The 22,672-nt window shown below is 42.2% G+C and overlaps 1 protein-coding gene across 1 annotated transcript in view; it reads right to left on the bottom strand.

Annotated features, from left to right (window-relative positions):
- Window positions 1-6,510: 6,510 nt before the first annotated feature.
- CALCR (calcitonin receptor) overlaps window positions 6,511-22,672 on the bottom strand; it is a 47,780-nt gene continuing 31,618 nt past the window's right edge. Inside the window, exons 7-12 of the mRNA XM_062178596.1 lie at window positions 19,987-20,140; window positions 16,661-16,721; window positions 16,513-16,579; window positions 13,952-14,170; window positions 12,624-12,665; window positions 6,511-6,760 (exon numbers count right to left, since the gene is read on the bottom strand). Coding sequence (XP_062034580.1) covers window positions 6,527-6,760; window positions 12,624-12,665; window positions 13,952-14,170; window positions 16,513-16,579; window positions 16,661-16,721; window positions 19,987-20,140 — 777 coding nt within the window. The 3' untranslated portion in view covers window positions 6,511-6,526. The remainder of the gene's footprint in view (window positions 6,761-12,623; window positions 12,666-13,951; window positions 14,171-16,512; window positions 16,580-16,660; window positions 16,722-19,986; window positions 20,141-22,672) is intronic.

Below are 22,672 nucleotides of genomic sequence, written 5' to 3'. Positions count from 1 at the left end.
AAGTGGAGCAGCTGGGACTTGAACTGGTGCCTATATGATATGCCAGCATTGCAGTGGCATAGTATAACGTGTTATGCCTCTGTTATGCCAGCCCAGCTATTGCATTTTCATAACCAGTGGTCCCACTGGCTTTTTTGTGTGATTTCTTGTTTCTTTGTATGTTGTAATATCTTTATTCAAGTCTTCCAAAATACATTTTCAGGCTTAATTGGAATTCTTCATCAGTGATTTCCAATCACTCTGGTAGATGACTTTCTTTGTTTAGTCTCTTAATTCTCTTTGAATAGTTGTGTGTCTTAGATGTCTATTTATCTTGTCCTTGGGGCTCCTGTCCCTTGAGTAGTTGGTCTATAATATATATTAGGGAAAAGCCAAAGGCCAGGCCTTTGTGGGTCCTGGTGAATTGAATAATGGTGGGAAGGAATCCCCCAGTAAAGACCCAGGTCCATAGACGTGTCCTTGATCTTTCTCTGTTGCTGAGGTACCAGGAAAACCTAAACCTTATAAAACTTGCAGAGTGAGATCATTGTGGTGAAGAAACCTCCCCAGGTTATAACAGCAGTCCTGTGGAGTTGAGGGGTGTAAGAAAGAATAACGGTGAGTGCTGCTTAGTGCAAACACTGGGTTGTTTCTATAAACTTCTCTCTCTTTTTTTTTTTTTTTTGATGGGCAGAGTGGACAGAAAGGTCCTCCTTTACCGTTGGTTCACCCTCCAATGGCCGCTGCAGCCGGCGGGCTGCAGCTGGCGCACTGCGCCGATCCGAAGCCAGGAGCCAGGTGCCCTCTCCTGGTCTCCCATGAGGGTGCAGGGCCCAAGCACTTGGGCCATCCTCCACTGCACTCCCGGGCCACAGCAGAGAGCTGGACCAGAGAGGGGCAACGGGGACCAAATCTGGCGCCCCAACTGGGACTAGAACCCAGTGTGCTGGCACCGCAGGCAGAGGATTAGCCTAGTGAGCCACAGCGCTGGCCTCTATAAACTTCTTAATCCTGTAGAGCTTTTGCATGGCCATGAGAGTATTCAGTGACCACTGGAACCTCAATCAGACCTGCTGCAGCAGGCAATACTGTAAAGTATTGGAGAGTAGAGTGCAGAACACATCTTGTTTTTATTGCCTTTGGCCTCTGCCTTGTTGTCTGGACACCTTCCTCCCCACCTCAAAACGCACGCTGGTTCATGAAGCTTAGGGTTTTCTCGTTTCTGTTTGTTCCCATTTTTATTTTTTTAAAGATTTATTTATTTGAAAGTCAGAGTTACACAGAGAGGAGAGGCAGGGAGAGAGAGAGAGAGAGAGAGGTAGAGACAGAGTGATCTTCCATCCGATGGTTCACTACCCAATTGGCCACAATGGCTGGAGCTGTGCTGGTCCGAAGCCAGGAGCTTCCTCCAGGTCTCACATGTGGGTACAGGGGCCCAAGGACTTGGGCCATCCTCCACTGCTTTCCCAGGCCATAGCAAACTAGAACCAGCGCCCACATGGGATGCCGGTGCCTCAGGCCAGGGCATTAACCCGCTGTGCCACAGCACCAGCCACTCCCCCCGCCCTTCCTTTTTTTAAATGACCGATTCTTGAAATGCACTTGTCCTCCCTGGTTCTGTAGATTTCTTCCAGGTTGATAGCTGGAGAGGGAACCAGCCACCTGGGCTAGCCCTATTGTGCCTCCAGTTCCATTCTTTCTTGACACTCTACCTTTCTTCATTGCCTGGCACATGGTTGATTGGTAAATGAATATTCATGGTCATTACCATCCTAACTCATCAGGTCCCAATTCTTGAAGCCAATCAGTTGTAGTCTTGCTAGACAGTGCTAAGTGCAGTTCTGCCTACTTACGCCTAGGCTTCAGGTTAGAGATACCTAATTGAGAGACCATGGGAAGTTTCCCAAAAACATGTTTTGTCTCCCAAATATCTGCTCAAAAATGACATTTGAAGTGGAGAAGCTGCAAACTGGCACTGTATGTGAAAATTCTGGCTAACCAAAGACAAATGTCACTACCAAAAGAAGTCTTTGAAACTAAGGGATGCTGAATCTCATCCAAATACCTCTTACATTTGAAGGAGTCTGGGGGCCATAAATGAATTTTGATCAAATGAAGATGCATGTTGCATGCAGTCCCTCTTGTACCATCAACTGACAGGAGATGATGTCTAATAGCCTCTAGAATTAAAGGAGAACAATCTTGCGTTGAGAGGCAGGATAGTGTGTTAGGACCAATCAGGAATGGCAATTCCAGATCAGTCATTGAGTGACCTTGATAGAAATCCTATCTTGACCACTTACTGACTGTGTAATTGTGGCAGGAAAGTTACTCAACTTTTCTTGTACTTAGTTTTCTCACTATGAAAATGAGGATAGATAGAGGATTAGTTGTTATAAGGAGTGGGTCTGTTTATATTGAGTACAGTGTTAGTGTTTCAATGATGGGTGGAGAGCCCTCTTCTTATTCTTAAGTCATTTCTATCGAACGGATGTTCTCCGTTACTTTGAGTCCACAATATCTCCTGAGGACCATACACATCATTGGTACAGTGGAGAAGACTGCATTCAAAGAAATATTTCCTGTCTGATTGACTACCCAGCTTTCTGGGCGAATATTTTGGGAGTTTGTAGTTCTATGTTTAAGTGTATGGTCTCTGGGTGAGAGACCAGTGTGCTAGCTTTGAACGGCCAGTTTAGCAGGATTAAATGGGGACAGAGTTCCTGAATTTTTTATTAAAGACATACCAACTGGATTTATTGAATTTTTGTTTAGAATTTCACTAGAAATATTCTGAGATTTTATTTGGAGGCAGCTTTTCTTAGTTAACATAATAGATTTCCTACACAAAGCAGACATCAGAGACATGAGGTGGTGCTGTTGGCCTGTAGGCAAAGAGGTAGAGCAGTTTGTCTCAGGGGAAGGGTTTCTGGGAAAGCTACATAGAAGACATTGAATCTCAGCAAATAGAAAATGGACGTGGATTAGTGACTTGGGAGATTTGATGGCTACTTCTTATATCAAGAAAATCTGAATTTCAGAGATGCTTGTGAATCTGAATGGAGGAAGATACACTAAAGATCATCTAACTTTTGCAGTAAGTTACACTTTCAATGGCTTTTTTTCTCTTCAAATGTTTCATGTTATTCATAGATATTAAACAGATGTTAATTCCATGTCTACAAGAACAAAAACCTACAGAAATAGAATTCATTCTTAATTTTCAAATGTGACTTCTCTACCTTCCTTTGCATGTACACATATTATCATACTCTTTGTTTCCACTACCCCACCGTTCCATGTTATTCAGTGAAATCGATTTTAAATAAGCTTAAGCTAGTCTAAGAATGTAAGTAAGTTTGAACTTATGGAAGTAAGGTATTTTACTTTCTCCTTAACAGATTGCATTTCCTTCTGAGTTAGCTTGATTGTTTCTCTAGATAGGGTTTTTGATATCTCCTCTTCATGACCAATGTTGTTTTAAACCCTAATGTGTTAAGTGGCTTGATAAGTAGTTGAGCTGTAATGGAGCCAGTGGAAGAACCGTGAGATTCTGTTGTGTGAATTGTTTGACTGGGGCTCTCTTGACCAGCGCTGATGAGCACAAATGATTTCACCTGGAAGCACGTATTTTCCCATGCCCCAAATTACCAGTGGTTAGGATCTTAGGGTGATGGTTCACTTAGCAGGTTCTGATTTTTTTTTTTTTACCACCAACACAGGAAAGGAGTAGTCACAGTTGCAAAGAAACTTTGCTATGATAACTACTCTTAAGAAGCATTTGCTTCATTGGCAATGGAAGATTATGGAACATCTGTTGAATCAATGAGTGAGGAATGAATGATGAATAAATGAGAAGGGTTGCAGCTCTATGATAAGCATTTTGGTCATGTCTTTTCCAACACCTTTCCTCCTTTGTGGAACCATGATATTGATTTGTACCCAAAGACCTATTCTGAGTCACTTTGTAGTAGGGATTAGTGTAGTAACTCTGAAAGAGTTACTCTCTTGAATCAGATTTCATGGTATGTTGGGAAATTACCTTTGTTCATTATCACAAGGATGAATAGTATCCACTAGGAGTGCCCTCTGGCACATACAGGGGAAACATGGAGCCATTATGCATCCTTTCTCTAAAAGCATCACCCAGATCTCACAAGGCAACAACTGTAGATGCTGTCCCCAAGATGCGAAGAGCATACCGATTGCTCCTGTTTCCCTTTCTTAGTTCATCATGGCCTTCATTTCATCCTGGCTGTTTCCAATTCATGCTTTCCAGATATGAAAATCTTTCCAACAGTGGCTTTTATGCATTCTCATTATATTTAATTAGGTTTAGTCTTTCTCCAAAACTATATTAGAACTGTTGCAATCAGTTTTTAAGCTCTAATACGATGCTGGACAGAACAAGTCTGGTCTCAAAATAATGAAAAAAATAAAAGGATGTAAAGCATTCTTACCCTAGATTTCTTTGCTATTCTCTCTCAAGCCTAAACAATATACATTGACAGTTGTGTATGGTTTTTGTGCTAGCAATGGTATGAGAACTAAGTTTATAATCAAATTGAAGACTGAAGGTGGTTACAAGACATTGACTTTGATATTTTTGCACAGGATTTCTAATCTATGCTTTTGGATTAGCCCCCTGTTGCACTACGAACAAGATGGGATATCAGGGCCATGGCAGAAATCAAAGGCAAGCATGGAATGATCAGAAGACAAGATGAATGAATGAAGAGATGAACAATATATTTCTGTAGAAAAATAATGCAAATATACATCTTTTTGCTTTTCACATACTCTATTAATTTATACATATACACACACATATATATATTTCACATCATTTGGCACAATTACAATTCTATTTTAAGCTATTTTGTTTTCTTCAGCCCCTACTATATTAGCACAATAACACCTAAAATATTTTAGCAATATATTATCACATTTGTACTAGAGCTGCCTGAAATACTGTTTTTCATGTCTGTAAACAAAAATAGGAATGTTAATACATAACACTGTGAGTGAAAAAATACCTTCTTTTCAATTCCTCCCTTACATGCAGTAAAGGAGACTTAAACTACTTTAGTATCCAAAATACATTTTCACTGGAGAAATATAATTTTTCTCTGGGTGCACTAAATGTGTAACCAGAGCAAATCAACTGATTGTTTTTCCACAACTTAATCGCTTCTGAAAGGCAGTGGCATAAATGATATAGATGGGATTGGAGATTTGGAAAGTTTCTACTTATTTAGCATCCAAATTAAATAATGAGAACTCCGATTACTGTTGCAAATTCACAAATTAATTTCAGATGCCAGTAATGATATTCAGGGATTTTAAAGATCTTATGCTGGGAACTAAAGAGATGTGGATTGACTACTGGGTTTTAATGAGAAACTCTTTGAACATGAATTAATATGGTTAAACTTGTAGGAATTACATTTTCCCCTCCTGATTTGCTAATAGCAGCAAACAAGAGGTCAACCACAAACTGATTTCCAATTAGCACTACTGAATCTACCTGGGAACGCCAGATCTTGTTAAGCTTTGAAGCAGGGTGGAAGGCAATTAATGGACTTATATGGAGTCTTGTAATTACCAGTCTTAAACAAATTTGTCTTTTACTGCTAGATAGCACCCAAGGGCAAGAGGTAATCTGCTTTATAAACCTTGGAGTGATTTGCTTTACAAATCCTAGAGTTTAGGAAAGTGGAAAACTCTTTTAAGAGAGCATTTTGTTCCATGAAGAATTATGATTTTGACAGTTTTCTGAAAAATTTTGTGATGGATTCTTTGCTGTCATTATAAACAGAGGTCACAAACAAAGCACAGTCAATATTGGACCAATTCCTTACAGCACTCTGGGCCTGCCCAATGGACAGGCTTATCCAAAGCCAAGCTGAGCATGTACTATTACCAGCAAATTGAATCTAAATTTGTCTTTCAAAGCATTAGGTCTTCCTGCCAGACGCAGGTCTCTTCCCCCGCATGCTTAGTCATCTTGATGTTAGAAAGCCACTGTGTCCACAGAGGTCGTGTAATTTGTGCAGTTTACACTGTATGGATGGTAGAACATTTCAATACATCAGAATTGATTGAAATAAAAAGATTAAAAATCAGATCCATAGCCAAATACAGAAAGTCTGATTCAAAATCTAGAGTTAAAAAGAAAAAATATTGACAGTGATTTTTTTCAAAGGTATAAATGGCTCAAGATTAACAAGGAGCACCCTGTATCTGCACTAGGTCAATTTGTGTTTTTCTTGGATACCTTGCTTGCACTGCTATGTCATCTGCATTTCAGTGTTGGATGAATGATGGAGTTCACAAGTTGCAGTGGGAGACTCCATTCCTAGACTGTCTCCCAGAGCAATAGTACCAAGGATAACTCTCTCCAGATTCACTATGGACAAATTCAATTACTAATTCTTCACAAATGATATGCTCAGCTCCTGGAGGAGGGGGTCACTTTAAATGCAGGGTCTATCTTCCCCCCAGGTGATGAAGGCTCAGTGATGACGATGCTGTGTTGGCTTCACAGTCAAGCAGATGACTCTTGCTCGATGATGTTCAAGGGGATGATTTCGGCACCCTCCTCGCCTAGGCTGTGGGCCGGGTCGTTCCTGGGCTCCTGGTGGCAGATGTAAGCGGGGATGCCGCCTTCCTCAGCCGAGGCTGCAGTGCGGGAAACGGAGCGGTGGACGGGGCGTCTTCCCCAGCGCTGGTGCCACTGGATTTTAAACTGTACCCATTGGCGCTTCACGGTGGTCTGGACCTGGAAAAGAGAAGGGGCATCGTTTCCACATGGTTGTTACGGATGACCCACGTGAAGGTTATGAGCACACACTTAACACCCATCAGAGGCCAAGGGAGGCCGAGCTGCAATTCTGATCTCAAGGGCTGTGTGGTGTATGCTGTGGCTGTGGACTACGCACTCTTGGAAGCGGACTTTGCAAGCCGGAGGACTGAGTTGCCACTGGTAAGGCTATTTGCTACTTTGGAGCACAGGCTTCTTGAGCTCTTAAATCCAATGAATGGAAGTTGATTTGTTTTCACGATGTGGCTTACGAGTGCTATCGGGGAAAGGTTTGGGAAACCATTTAGAGGGCAGAGGATCTCCTGGCCACTCCTATCTAAATCCGCTTAATAGTCAGGAAAATATGTATCCGGCACAGTTCTGGGTTTGATGGTAAGGGCCTCATCCTGTGGATTTTCACTTATCCAACATGGCTTGTGATGCAGTGTGCCAGATAAAACTCTGGTTTTAGTGCAGTGGCAATTTTTTAAGAACAAAAATCTCAATCTCCCTGTTGAAAGAATTCTAACCCATAAGCAGGTTGCTAAACAGTTTTATAAATATGATAAGCTACCTATTGAACACAAGGAGAGAAGATGCTGAAGTCGGGAAACTCTAAAAACTCCAACCAGCACAGACCAGGAACCTGCTTCTTGAGCTTTGCTCTTTAATTTAGTAGCCCAGTTCATCCTTATCCCAAACTTCTTGCTCTTCTCTATAGCTGGACAAAACTAAAATTTGGGAGATTTCAATACTATCTCCTCTGTAGTTCTGAGTTTCTATTGCTTAGTACATAAAACATTTGTGTCATTCCATGGTTCATTCTGCTGTTAAAGTCAAGTATACCTGCTACATAGGAGAGAGAATCTGGGAGAAATATAAGTCATCTAGCTAGCTGATCATGGAAACCTACATTTGTAAATATATAAAAAGAAAAAAATGACAGGAAAACCTATTAATGGCACAAAACTGTTTAAGACTGAATGCTTCTGTGACAAATGGACTTTGTACACATTAAAAGTAACATTGTCTGAGAGGCATATAATTGTTATATGATTTTAAATATCTTAGGAGAAAGCAAAGTTCAATGATCCAGGAAAAGCAAGTCAAGAAGGCATCGAATTTCTAAGTGGAGCTGCATCTTCACACAGCAAAGCAAAATTCAAGATGACAAATGGTAATTGGCATAATCTGGAATTCTAATTTTATTTAAGAGACAAACACCAGATGTTTCAGTGCTAAGGAGTGAGGTGTATCATGCAACTGAACTTGGCACTGACAGAAACCACACAGAATGAAGGATGATGGCATTGTAGAAGTTTAGTGACTGTCTACCGATGGCTTACTATGCACCACCGTGCAAGCACTGGATTTGTTACGTTGTTTGATCCTCACAAGAGCCCTGTAGACGGGCACTATTACTGTCTTCACTTTGTAGATGAGTAGCTGAGGTTGGGTAATGTGTCTGCAGTAAGACAGCGAGAATGTGGCGGTCCCAAGTGAAGCCCAATTTTATTTTGGTTGTGCTGTCTATTTAGGACCTGGCAACCATCAAATGTCTGTCTGAAGAATTGGGAAATACACTGGTTCAATGTATTTTTGGATTAGCAATGATCCCAGGTAAAGGAAATCAATAGTTTCCATGAATTCATTATCTTCCAAATACCAACACTGTCCTCATAGCTAAAACTTACACAGGTATTCCAAGGTAGACAATGACAAGTTTAGAGTGAGTTTGCAGAAGTGCCCAGAAGATAAAATAGTTGTTTTCTTACCTGTCCTGTCCTTTCAAGATAATCCTCGTCAGAAGACCCACACGTGTTAAGCTTGAGTACAAAAGGTGTAGAGCCTTTTCTAGTTTTCCAAAATTATTTTTACAGAAAGGTTCATTACTTTCTCCAATTGCATCCCAAGATTATAACCTATCTTTTTACGTGGGGATGACAATCTGCTTCCATTTGTAAAAGACATTCAATAGTTAAATAGGGGGAGTTACCTCCTGCACTCCCACAGGTTGAGCCTGAAACTGCTTTGTTGACAAGAAAAAGGGCAATGAACCTTTTGAACAACAACAACAAAAACAGGAGTCACCTAGCTGCTCCCCCAAAGCAATAGAAATATTAGGAATTGTCAAATGAGATATATAGCATATAAAGTTTTGAATGAAATAAATTCATCACTCATTTAAGAACACAAATTGCTTTACTTTTTTCTCCTGACTGTACAGATGTATTTACAGCTTTAAGAGCGAGCCACGGTCTGATGGTTTGAAGACATTGTTCCAGCTGACTATTACAAATGAGGGTGAGTTTCCTGAGCCTTGGCCATTGCAGGCATTTGGGGACTGGATCTACTGATGGAGGAATTCTAATTTAAAAAAAAAAAGCTATAGAAGGTAGGTATGTTTGGGCTCAGTTCTTACATACAAAAGGAAGAAAATCAGGTTGGAATCTTTGTGGTTGGATTTGAGTTGTTTTAACTTTGCCCCTTCTCTGTTAGGTGCACCCTACATACCTGCAGTCATGCACACTGACTAGAACGTAAGGTTTATCTTATCTTGGGAGTTTTTATCTAATGAATGAAAAGATGTAAGTCTACTTCTTCACTATTTCAGTTAAAAATTTTAAAAAGCACTGAATTCACTTGGAAGTTAGAAAGGAATTGTAATTTTAAGTGGTTTTATGATTGGCAGCTGGAACCTTATTAATCAGATGCTCAGGGATGTTTCTACTATTGACAAAGTTAATATTTTTACCCTTTTGGAGTGCTTATTAGCAAAATCTCTACTTGTCTCTACTTCTAGAGACTTTACATGCTCTATAATTTGAAATATTTAAGTATGTCATTGTAATAACAGGGCTTTTAATTCCCTTTGATTACCTACTTTCCTGTATTGTGGAATATTTTTTATTCTAAAATATATAATGTTCAAAAAATTAAACATTTTTAAATATCAATCTATTCCTAAATAATATTCTCTAATAACACGCCCCTGCATCTCCCCCATTAAGCCAAGAGCATTCATTGTTTCAAGAACAAGTTGGATTCTATCTAAAAGAATAGTCTTATGCTGCTGGGTTTAGATCCCACACTGTAAGTACTACCTTGGGAACTTAGAAATCTATCTTCATCCCAGACCTGCTGCTGGTGGGGCCCAGCAAACCTTCCTGATGATTCTGATGCACACTCAAGTGTGAGGATACTCAGAACAAAGAAATTATTGCTTGGGTTTGAGCCCAAAAGCTCATTTTCTTGTCTATGGAAAAACAATAGTTATGAAAACTAGGTTTTATTGAGCAAGAGAAAGAATTTCTAAATAGGAAAGCTCTTTGCATATGTAGTGAAAAGCTTACTGATCTGAAAATTGAATTTCACTAGAAGCCATGATACAGAGAACATATAAGGTGTGACTTAGGGAGAGTCTCTGAGATAGGAAGGGAAGTGAGAGTACAGAGCCCTTCTGGTCCTGAGAAATGACCTTGCATTCTCATGAAGCAGCTGGGAAAGTGGGGAGAGGGTTAATTTGCTTTCTTAGTTACACCCCATTCAAGCAGGTCCGTCTTTTTGATTCCGATAGCCCTGCAAAGAAGTGTCATATTGTTCCTGGTACTACGTCCAACTGGTGACTGAGCAATGGAGTGGCAATGTCAGAGTATGCACGGCATGAAGCAGCTCTTAAGTGGTGCATAGCAAAGAAATCTGGAACTGAAATAAGATAGTGGCTTGGTCAAGAAGGCTACAACGTGAAGACTTCCACAGTGGGTGCTGGCGTGACTTGGTATCAGTGGCACTTCTGGACAAAGGCTTTTGAAGTGTATTTTTTTCCAGAGAGGCTGGTGGAACAGGGGACATGAAAATTTGTGATGTTAAGGTGAGATTCTTCCAATCATGCTACGTTCACCTACAAACGATCCATAAGGCATGGACAACAGCAAGGAACACAAGAAAGGATCAAAATCCAGGGGTGGTTAGTATCTCTCTTGTTAGCTGCTATTTGGAAACCACTTTGTTGCCATTATCTTTCTGAGGTCTCTTAGATGCCTCAAATTTTACTGTTATATTTGGATCCTAAATGCCCATACACCTGGAAGAACTGTGGTAGAAAATGTATTCCCTCATGGACAGCTCTTGATTCCTGTTATTTTAATTCTCCAAATTCTTTCCCTGCTTCTAGTCTACCTATGGACCCTCTAAGACCCATTTTCATAAGATTCACTGGTAACATTACTGATATATCAGTTGTGCAATGGGGAGATACAAATTTTAATATATTAGCCCCTTGATCCCTGCTAAAATTCTATTCAGCCGAAGTTCCATCATCGCTCTACCTCAATTGCAGCCAGAAATAACTTCCTGCAAGAGGGAGTGCCCAGCCTGTATTCACACGGTGAGGTGATGTGTACAGAATACCCAGCTGAGACCCAGATGCCTGAAATCACTGGGGCTGTGATATTGCCTTTGGCATGGGACAGTTTCTGTATTATTGGAAATGTCACACTTGTACGTTCCTCCTGTAACAGGGAACTTAATGGTTTCTTTATTTCAAGAAACCGTTAACATACTCGAATGAATTTGAGACATTTCAGTTGTTAGGAGTACCTCTGGGTTTGTTTGCTGTTTGATACTTCCAATGACAGCATCACAGTTGACACAATAAATATTGCAGTAGTTTTACAAATGTTTGTGAGCCTCTCGTGTTTTTCAAGATATTCCCCTCCTGAATCTGATTTTTGTGTGAGACCTGGTAAACTATTTCAGATTAAAAAATTTGCATGACCACTGTAACAACTCCGAATACATGCATATATATTCACAGAAATTAACATAAGTCAGGTTCAAGTTATATATGCTTACTAGTCTTTACTATTCTCAGAAAGGGAGAGTTCACATTAAAAAGAGGTCTTACTTCTGTCTTAGGAACCTAGTCTAGCCCCTAGCAATAGTGAATGAAGGAAGGATAGAATTAAATGTTCCAATGGAAACAGAAAATATGAAAACCTTGCCACGTTGGAGATGAGCAACAGGTCATAGGGCAGCATAATGTTTAAAGAAATAAGGAATAGAGAAAAAGCATCAGCTGGTAATGCATAGAAATAGTCCTAGTTACTAACAGGGAAACACGGTGACATTGGTCTTCCAAAAAAAACTATTCAGAATAGGAATTAATGAAAAAGCATTTTGGATTTTTAAGTTTTGTAGTCTTAGAAAAAAAGGTCCTGGAGGAATACTAGAGAATTTAACTGGGAGTCAGAAGGGTTCCATTCCTCGTTTATAACCCCGACTATGTTTGGGGTATTCAGCAAGTCCCATGATCTTTATGGAGCTTAGATTTCTCACCTGAAAATTATGTTTCACAAACTGGTCTCCCAGGCAAGATTTCATTGTAAGTAAGGTATGGTGACTACAGATACCGTGAAGGATCTCTAGAGCCTACTACTGTAAATAGTCAAGTAATTTTCTTAAAAAATGAGAATCCTCTGAGTCTTAACATTAGAGCAGTTTTCCAGATGTGGAATAAGCAACTCAAAACGAAATCAGTGAACAAGTTGGCTAGATATTGGCTCTGCCCTACCAAAGGTTTGGGCCCACTAAAGGGAAGAGGGACATGGCTTCTCTTTCCGTGGGAATCCAGAATATTTATTATTGCCGTTAGGATATGACCCAAGGAACTTAGAAGTTAGCTGCCTGCCTGGAAAACTGTGCCACATATCCATAGATAAGATTAGCTCAGAGTGGTAGAAAAAACACAGCTCTGAGGTCAACTTCAGGTGTGAGAGCAAATGAAATGTGTACAGAGGCCCTTGGGAAACTGTACGATATCGAATTTTAACATGGACTTTACCTCATTGTTGCAGAAACAGTAGATAGTCGCCACAAAGAATCCCTGAAAAGAAAAGGAAAAACAGAGTCAAAGTTGTTTTTGCATGCATTATGTTGTTTAATAATCACTGGAAGGAGAATTCCTGGAGAGGAACATTTCGCTACTGCAATAGCAAGTCAAGGCTCAATGAAATAGAAAGGCAAGAAAAAGATGCTTACCACTGGTATTCAGCAGTGCACTGCAACCACACTGCACCGTGTGCTTTATTGTTAGGATCCCATCATTTGCGTACAAGGCTAGCTCTGCTACATCTGGTTAATGTGCTGCTTCCTTTAACACAGAGGTTTACAACAGAATATGCTGATCGCAGTGGCTTTGTAAAGAATGTACTTAAAAATGGCTAAAACTGAGATCCTGTTGTTCAGTAGAGAAATCTATAAGCACAAGCATCACAGCAGGTGACTGGGGGCCTGCCTGTGTCCTGGGTTGCCAAGGTGTACTAGGGCAGCACTGTACCCACATCCAAATTCAGGCCTCAAAGACATGGACTAAGGAACCCCTGAGGTCTTCATCACTGTTCAAGATTCCATGTGTCCAAGCTTTAATTATGGGAAAAACAATAGCTCAGATTATTTAAATCTTTAAATTTTCTTTTTAGAACTCCGTTTTGACCACCTTCTCATACTAAGATTTGTTTTCATCAGTAGAAAATAAAACTAATTGGAAATTGAGATGGCAAAACGCTGGCCTAACAGCTTGTAGTAGAATCCTCTCTGCCTTAGGACCTCTTGTGTTCCATCTTGCTTCCAAAATACCCAGCACTACTAGCCTTCCAGGGTGGGGAGTGGTCATCTAGGGCAGAGTGAACAGAAATAGGGCAGCCATTCTCTCCAGGGGGGAAGACACCAGCTGGCCTAGCACAGCACCTGAGATCCTACTGCATTCTCTCCTATGTGAGGACAAACCTGGGGACAGCTTCCTTCTACAGCCAGTGAATGGGCGTGGATGCATCCCTGACATTTGTCTGACAATGGGAGGGTGATAGAACAGGAGGCACAGGCAGCTCTGTGCAAGTTCATTACTCCTTATCTCCCCAGAGTCAGTGCTGATTTAGGGAAAGAAGTTCTGACAACCACAGTAGGTAGGGGTGTGACCAGCTGAGGATCCAGGAATATTGGGAAAGCAGGCACTAAAAGTGCCTCAAAACAAAAATCTGGTCTCCATTAGAATGATGGCTGGGCCTGCTGTATTGGAGGCTGTAGATTACAACATTTAAGGTCATGGGCTTTAGAATTGGAAATCAACTCGCAATACAAGTAATTAACAAAATACGGCATTGGCATCCCTACCTGGAAGTGAATCAGAGAGTGCATGAGGTAATCGTAGATCTTCCCAAGAATCTTGTTGGAGGGCCTCCAGGGGAAGACGACAAACTGGATTCCCAGCAGGGGCACCAGGATCATGGTGGCCTTCACAGCCTTCAGGTACATGTGCGACTCCGCCTCGTGGGTTTCCCTCATCTTGGTCACTAGCACCCGGACGATGTTGAGCAAAAAGAAGAAATTGACCTGCAAAGATACAGGTCAAACACATCAGCCGGATGAGTGCCACTATCTTTGCTTCTGTGTAGCCAGTGTGGGGAGGAGCGATTACAGGCAGAGAACAGTGGAGTCTGCCCGAGCGTCACACGGCTCACTCGGCATTCCTGCACCTGCGGACCACAGACCCTCAGGTCTGGATTTGTATTTTCTGAATGGAGATATTTCTCCTGTAATGTCAATACATTAGGTTCAACTGAATAACACCTTTGGTATACAGAGAAATGTGCTATGTGAAATTTATTCTTTCACCCAAAGTTTCGCTAAGGAGAAGTTTGTTATAAACATCTAGGATCTTTGAGAAATTTTTTACATTTATCAGATCCTCTTTGAAATGCCTGAGTTTTAGTTTGGTGAACTTAAGGTTCAGAAATTTCAATGTTCAACACAAGCTCAGTGAGTGAGTTGGTGATAGGCCTTATTTTCATTTTTGAAATGTTGACTTTTGAAATCAACTCGCAAAGGGTGTTTATGCCTTATTTTCATTTTCGTAATTTTTTCAAAGGGGAGGCCTACATTCACTTTTAAGAGTTTTGTGCTCTACTGACTGAGCTAGCCGAGCAGATGACATGCACTTCGAAATCTTCCCTTTGCATTATCAATATTTTTCCACCAACTGACAGTGAAATGAAAACTGAAAAATTTAGACTTGAGTTTAGGCAAATAAGAACCTGGGTAACAGCTGCTCCAAAGAAGATAAAGAACATCACTCCAGCAGTTCCCTCCCACTGCCCTGCGTTCAACACCCCACCTCAGGGAACTGCTATCTCCATTACATGGGAATGGAGTATTATTTAGCATGTACCAATATTTTTTAAAGATTTTATTTATTTGAAAGAGTTACACAGAAGGAGAGAGGTCTTCCATCCGCTGGTTCACTCCCCAAGTATCACCAACTCACTCCACTGAGCTTGTGTTGAATGTTGAAATTTCTGAAACTTGAGTTCACCAAACTAAAACTTGGGCATGTCAAAGAGGATCTGATAAATGTAAAGAATTTCTCAAAGATCCTAGATGTTTATAACAAACTTCTCCTTGGCAGAAACTTTGGGTGAAAGAATAAATTCCACATAGCACATTTCTCTGAATACCAAAGGTATTAAGAATTATTTTATCAGGTGCAACAAGGGTGCCCATTTACAAGACAATATCAAAGATAAAAACAGAATATATAATACCATCTTATAAAAATAAAACTAATCTTTGATCAATATTATATGGATTGGTTCAAAATACATAAATTATTTGTCTAGAGAAATTGAAGAAAAAAAGAAATTAACATTCTGGGTCACAAGCTTCTCTTTCTGGCTGGGAAGGCTAGTTTTGAAAGAAAGTTTGTTTTTAAAATTTAATTGCTAATTTAAAAGTGGTATGAGTATTTTTTTTTCCTACATGGAATAGAAATTAGTGGTACCCCCAAAAAATTCAAGAAAAGAGAACTTGGATAATAGTTGAATTCTTGTGTGTTGCACAGGTTCAAGACTCAGGTTAGTGGGTCCTCATGAGAATGGCTGTGCTAACGAGTAAATCACTGCTCTGGAAACTCTAAGGCCAGGAGAATTAGAAGACTGCCTGGAATGATAACCTAGTCTGATGAATTACTAATGATACTTGTTGAGTGTAGAAGCAGAATCTACTCTATGACTTAAGACTGCTTTTATTCTCACCCTTGACTGAAGAAAATGCTGTATTTGAGATTAATAGGAAATTATCTAAATACTACATTTAATGGTTCTGATGTGGTCAACATGACATAAACCATGAGTAGACTTAAGAAACATCTGCATCTCTCTACATCCCAACCTCTTACTATTCTGTGACTTTGAGGTCACTCTAGTCTTTTCTAAAGAGTGAACCCTCCTGATAGAATAGGGCTGGTGTTAGGAACCACAAGACAATGTATGGGAAATGCCTGACCAGTGGATCCATGTACCAAAGATGGAGCAGAAGATGGCTTTGTTTTGCAGAACCTGAGGAAAAAGGCATAGGGGGTGACTCTATGGTCTCTTACTTTTTATCAGCAACACCTTTTCACCATTCCTGTAGCCCCTTGGCCTTCACCTTTTCCTTGAAGAATCTAGTCATAGAGGTTTTTAAAAACTAGCTGCAGAGCTGCTATAGTGTGTGCAGCAACTATACTATATAACCCATCCACCTAGGTGTGAACAAAAGGCTTTTTTTAAAGACTCTAAAATCAAGTCGTTGTTATAGAATGTCACTCAATTAGTTTAAGTTACAGGATATAGGTTGTATACAGAAATCCCGACCAAGAGAGAACTTTAGTAATAATGAACTTAAAAAGCAGTTCTCACCACCAGAGCTGCCATCACTGGGCCATGGATGATGTAAAGCAGATGGGTCTCCACGCTCATCCAGCAGCTGAAAAAACAGAAGGGACCAGGTCAACACGGACACCTTCCACCCACGAATATGCTAACACAGAAAGTCTATGATGCTTACTTGTCATTGAAGTAGATTGCTCGAGTAATAGCGTGGATGGTGGTCGGCACCAGTGGGAACCCTGAAAGTGTGAAAAGTACACATCACACTTGGCCTCTTGGTCACAAGTCGTAACTGTAGTTGCATGGAAGATGTTAGTATACTTGCAAAAATAGTTGCCCATTAGTGTTTCTCTCAAGATACCCCCTCAATGTTGTATAAATTTTCCTTCTCCATGCCAGGTAAAACTGTTCCTGGTTAGTTTGGTTAAGAATATCCAACTAAAAGCCTTTAGCAAATGACCTGGGAGAGTAGGCACTCTTGCTCACACTATGACTAGCACTGTGATGCCTGTGATCAGGATGAAGGTGATGATAATGATTAAACTGAGACCAGAAAGTCTTTCCACTGTGGGTGAACGTGGCTTTCTTAAGCTGGGGCACTCTGGATAGATGTGCACTCTGGATGTCATATGGAAGCCACGGTCTTGTTGCTCCTAAGCCTTGGTGGCTGTTCACATTATTTCTTCTGGCTTTTTGTTTTCTGATGCTAACACATGCATTGATCCTGCTTCCTTTTAACACCAATGCTGCAGGGAAGCCAGTGCCGCCCCTACTCTCTGTAAGTTCTGGCTATTGAAACTTTAGGAATATATCCAGGTGAGTGTCCACTTCCCTGACTAATCCCAAGGTACTGGTACAAATCAACTTGGAATTAGTAAATTCATCAATGCAGATAACTAACAATGCAGCCTGTCAATTACTTTTTTTTTTTTTTTTGACAGGCAGAGTGGATAGTGAGAGAGAGAGAGTCAGAGAGAAAGGTCTTCCTTTTTGCCATTGGTTCACCCTCCAATGGCCGCTGTGGCCGGTGCATCGCGCTGATCTGGAGCCAGGTGCTTCTCCTGGTCTCCCATGGGGTGCAGGGCCCAAGCACTTGGGCCATCCTCCACTGCCTTCCCGGACCACAGCAGAGAGCTGGCCTGGAAGAGGGGCAACTGGGACAGAATCCAGCCCCACAACTGGGACTAGAACCTGGTGTGCCAGCGCTGCAGGCAGAGGATTAGCCTACTGAGCTGTGGAAAAAAAAAAAAAAGACCTAAATGAATGATCTCTGTGAGTGAGATCCCAGTGGAAAGAACGGGGCCATCAAAGAAGGAGGTACCCTTCTCCGAAGGGAGGAGAGAACTTCCACTTTGACTATGACCCTATCGGAATAAGATCAAAGTCAGCGAACTCTAAAGGCTTCCATAGCCCTGGCAACTCATGACTAGAGCCTAGGGAGATTACTGACGCCATGAACAGGAGTGTCAAATTGTTAAACCAGCCTAGAGGTTATTTCTTTAAACATGTCACTTGGTGGCCGGCACTGTGGCATAGCGGATAAATCCACTAATGGCAGCATCCCATATGGGCACCAGTTCACGTTCTGGCTGCTCCACTTCTGATCCAGCTCTCTGCTACGGCCTGGGAAAGCAGAAGACAGCCCAAGTCCTTGGGCCCCTGCACCCACCTGTGAAGACCTGGAAGAAGCTCCTGGCTCAGGATTGGTGCAGCTGTGGCCCTTGTAGCCAATAGGGGAGTGAACCAGCAGATGGAAGACAGACAGATCTCTCTCCCGCTCTCTCTCTCCTCCTCTCTCTGCATAACTCTTTCAAATACATAAATATTTTAAAAAAACATGTTTTTGGCACTGTAACTTTTCAATGATTAAAAAGTATGGTGGGGGTGGGCATTTGAGCAGCTACAACACTATTTTGGATGCCTGTGCTCCACTTTGGTTTGCCCAGGTTTGATTCCTGGCCCTGACTCCTTTCTCCAGCTTCCTGCTAGTGCACACCCGGGAGGCAGTGGTGATGCTCAAGTAATTGGGTTCCTCCTACCCACGTTGGGGACCTGGATTGAGTTCCTGGTTCCTGGCTAGTCTGGCATAGCCCAGGCCATTGCAGGCATTTGGGGGAGTGAAGCAGTAGATGCAAGCATGCTCTCGTTCTCCCCCCGCCCTACCTCGTCTCTCAAATACCAACTTTTGAAAAATATTCAGTAGAATGTTGGGACATATTTGTGTGTGGTAGTGGGGGATGAAAGACTGAGCCATAAGTTAAAGTCACATCTTAGAATCACTTGGTTAACTGTCTATCTAAAAATCTATCAAATGTAAATCCTCATTGTAGGATTGTTAATTTCATTACAATATGAGATCTATCCTTTGAACAGGTTTTTAAGTGGGCAATGCTGATTTGAAGGCACAGTGTTGCAGAGGATCTGTAGGATTTATTTGTCTTGTGTTACGTTGACTGTGTATTGAGTAGCAGCTGCCTATCCTGTGCTTACCTCACTGAGTGTAATGTTCTTCAGGATTCTACCTCCTGAGGAGGAGGCGGCCTGTGAGGGAAAGGTTAGCCTCTTGTGGAAGCTGGAGCAAAAAGCACAAATGATCAAAGGCGATCTTGACTGTGTTCTGGTCAGATCTGGGGTGCTGGCTGCTCACCCCGGTGCACAAAGGGCCGCCTTAGAGGAAGGCCATGCGCAGCCTCTGCTCAGAGTCACAGCTGCCCCATCAGTGGATTTAGGGAGCAAGGCCCTGGGCGCTCTGGTGTGTGTGGGATGGCTCCTGGGTTCGGTGTCAGCGTCTATTTGGATAGGGCAGCTGTGTTCTAGTCCCAGTGCCTCCCCGTCTCCCCAGTCCTGTCTGCCCCCACCCCCTCCAGTGGATGCATCTTGGGTGCCCTGGGTGGGGGTGGGAGGTGGGAATTCGAATCCCAAGGGATCTCCACCCCTATCTAGTGTGGGCAGAAGCAGCCACAGCTTGAACAATTCAATCCCTAGGCTTTTCACAGCTCCTGTCACGTGTGATGACGTCAGAAAGTCTGCTTGGAGACCTCTGGTTCTGTCTGGCAGCTCCACTCTACTTCCCAACCTTTCACGAGGCGATCCTGCTGCTGCACCAACAGGAAGAAAAATCCTTGAAAGGGATCTGGGGCCAGGGTGGGGGAGGTCCACCGTACACAGCAAGAACTTCTCCTGTGCTGTACAAACGCACAACCAGGAAGGCAGAAGGGGGCCTCCTCAGGGCTCGTCTCAGCTTGGATCTGTGTCCGTGCCTCAGCCGGGTTCATCTGCTGAAGACATGCTCATGGTCATACCCTCCCTTCTCCGTGCTGACCCTCAACTGGTCACAGCTTGATGGACACTGTTAAAGGGCTTCCACCAAGCTCTCTCTCAGACTGAGCTCCTGGCAATCCCTGCATAGCATCATTCCTTGAAGACTTTGAGTAAGATGTAGACTGGACACACAGACGCACAGAGGCAAAAGTAGCTGAGGACTCAGCCAGAGGAGGTGCTTACCCCAGCCCAGGAGGTAGTACCAGCGCAGGTGCTGCTGCTTGGCAAACACGGCCACCACGATCAGTGTATGTAGGTAGATCCCTTCGCAGAGCATCCAGAAATAGTTGCAGGACATCATGTACTGGTGGAAAAAATGCAGAACCTTGCAGCTCACCTGTCAGAGAGAAAGGAAGATGCTCAGTGCAAGACACAGGCGAAGATCTGGCAATGAACAGGGGGTGCGTGTGAACACAAGCCAAGGTGTCTGCATTGGGCTGGCAGGGCAGCTGCCTCCATTACCTGACAACATGTGGTGCTGCCTGGATCCACAGGTCAGAGTGAGTGTTCACATCCTTGGTATTGCATATAAATTGCCAGAGAGGCCAATGGAAGCCCAGTCCAAAAATGTTCTTTCCCCATTACATTCTGGGGATCGATGTGGACTATTCATTTTCTGCACAGTGACTGTAAATTTAGAGAGCATCCAAGGAGTTGTGACATGACTTCTATGGCCCTAAACAACCCAGATGTTTTTAGTGCTGGTCCTGAAGTCCAGTGCTCTGTTGGTGATGTTTCATTAGCAATCAAGAGGGACAAATCAGGTGATAGATCTGAGGACCAGGAGCCAGGCTGCTGAACCTAGATGATGATGTTCATGGTTTCATTGTCCTATGGGAGCCTTGGTGTCTACATTGGGATCCAAGTGTTTGTCAAGTCTTCTCTGGGCACAGTTAGGTAGGCATTCTCGCCAAGTATTCAGTGCAGCTATAGGAGCTACACTTGTAGAGAATTAGAACTACATCTTGTTATCTTATAGAGTTAATTATTATTTAAAGTGCCTAATACAATGCCCCATATTCTGTCGCATGGCTTTGACGTCCTCTGATCTTGGTTAGTTTGTTTCAGTAGGCGGAGCTGGCTAAATCTAATCTGCAAATTCCCTGAGCTGGTGGTATTTAAGTCAGACTTAGCTATGCTTTTGGACTTTGCCTACCCATGGTTAGGACGTCAGCCAAAGACTGGACACAAGACCATACACATATTTTGGAGCCCCTGTTCTCTGACTCTCTTCTTTCTGAGAATTTTTTCCTTGACTTTCGTTGTTACCCTAAATTCTACTATTTTTTGACAGGCAGAGTGGATATTGAGAGAGAGAGAGAGACAGAGAGAAAGGTCTTCCTTTGCTGTTGGTTCACCCTCCAATGGCTGCTGTGGCCAGTGCGCTGTGGCCGGTGCACCGTGTTGATCTGGAGCCAGGAGCCAGGTGCTTCTCCTGGTCTCCCATGCGGGTGCAGGGCCCAAGGACTTGGGCTATCCTCCACTGCACTCCTGGGCCATAGCAGAGAGCTGGCCTGGAAAAGGGGCAACCAGGACAGAATCCGGCGCCCCGACCGGGACTAGAACCCTGTGTGCCGGAGGATTAGCCTATTGAGCCACGGAGCTGGCCACCTTATATTCTTTACCTCAGTAAATCTGAAGGTTTCCTCTCTGAATTTTAGATACCCTAGGAAGGGGTAAATGCAATAAATCAATGGAGACTCATCCACTGCTCCTGGTTTCAAGTGTCCTCTTCCTTCCAGTATGTATTTGCTTTGGACCCTAATAATTTATTGTATGTATGAATAATTGAGTGATTTTTAACTTTCTGACCCTATTAGTCTTTCTACTAGCTCAGAAGTAATCTGTATTTTTTTTAGTTTATTTACTTGTAGCCCTTATTCCTGAGAACATTTCCGGTCTTCATGACTTGCAGATTACTTTAATACTTTTCTGCTGTTGAAACAACGTTCAAATGAAACATTTAAAAATATAGCACGGGTAGTTTCATTTTGAAAATACACTTGTTTGCACTGTGAAACAGCGGCTCGCATTCCTCAATTATTTATACTATATGTAAATGAAGCAGAACTTTTCAAAGCTCTTGAACTTTTGCATTTAAAATCCACAGTTACTTTTTTTCTCATAAAGGAGAGATGTGGAGCTTATTTATCAGCTGAATTCAATTACAAGAGACACTAAGATGGATGTTCTCCATTGAGGGACTGTTTACGTATGCAATCGAAACTCTTTCCTACCATGGCCATGTTTACAGGAAGTTACTTGGAAAGCATGTCTCTTTGCTGCTCCCTTTATCATTTCAATGAAAAAAAAAAAAAAAACAAGCTTTCATTTGAATCAAACATGCTCAGTGTCCCCTTTTCCCACCCCCACCATCCCAAACTGCATTTCCTTAGAAAATTAATACCCTGAGAAATTGTTGAGAAAGGTCCTACTTCATGGAGCCATTAATTATTAATTTTCACTAGTCTTCCCCTACCCATGAAAAATAATTTTTTTAAAGATTTATTTTATTTATAAGACAGAGTTAGAGAGAGAGAGAGGTCTTCCATCTGGTGATTCATTCCCCAGATGGCTGCAACGGTCGGAGCTGTGCCGATCTAAAGCCAGGAGCTTCTTCCGGGTCTCCCACGCAGGTGCAGGGACCCAAGGACTTGGGCCATGTTCTACTGTTTTCCCAGGCCATAGCAGAGCTGGATTGTCCCTGCATTGTCCCTTTTAATCCAGATTCAAAGTCCAGAAAGACATTTATTTCTAGAAAACGATGAGGATCTACCAGTATCAGAAGACTACGTGCAGCAGGAACGATGCTTTTAATGCTGGCTCCTGACTGCACATGAGGACCACAGAACGAGCTGGCTGAGGAAGA

Source organism: Lepus europaeus, chromosome 20 (genome assembly GCF_033115175.1).
Source record: "Lepus europaeus isolate LE1 chromosome 20, mLepTim1.pri, whole genome shotgun sequence".
Taxonomy (NCBI): Eukaryota; Metazoa; Chordata; class Mammalia; order Lagomorpha; family Leporidae; genus Lepus; species Lepus europaeus.
The sequence above is the reverse complement of the archived record's forward strand: the minus strand, read 5'-3'. Positions and strand labels throughout refer to the sequence as shown.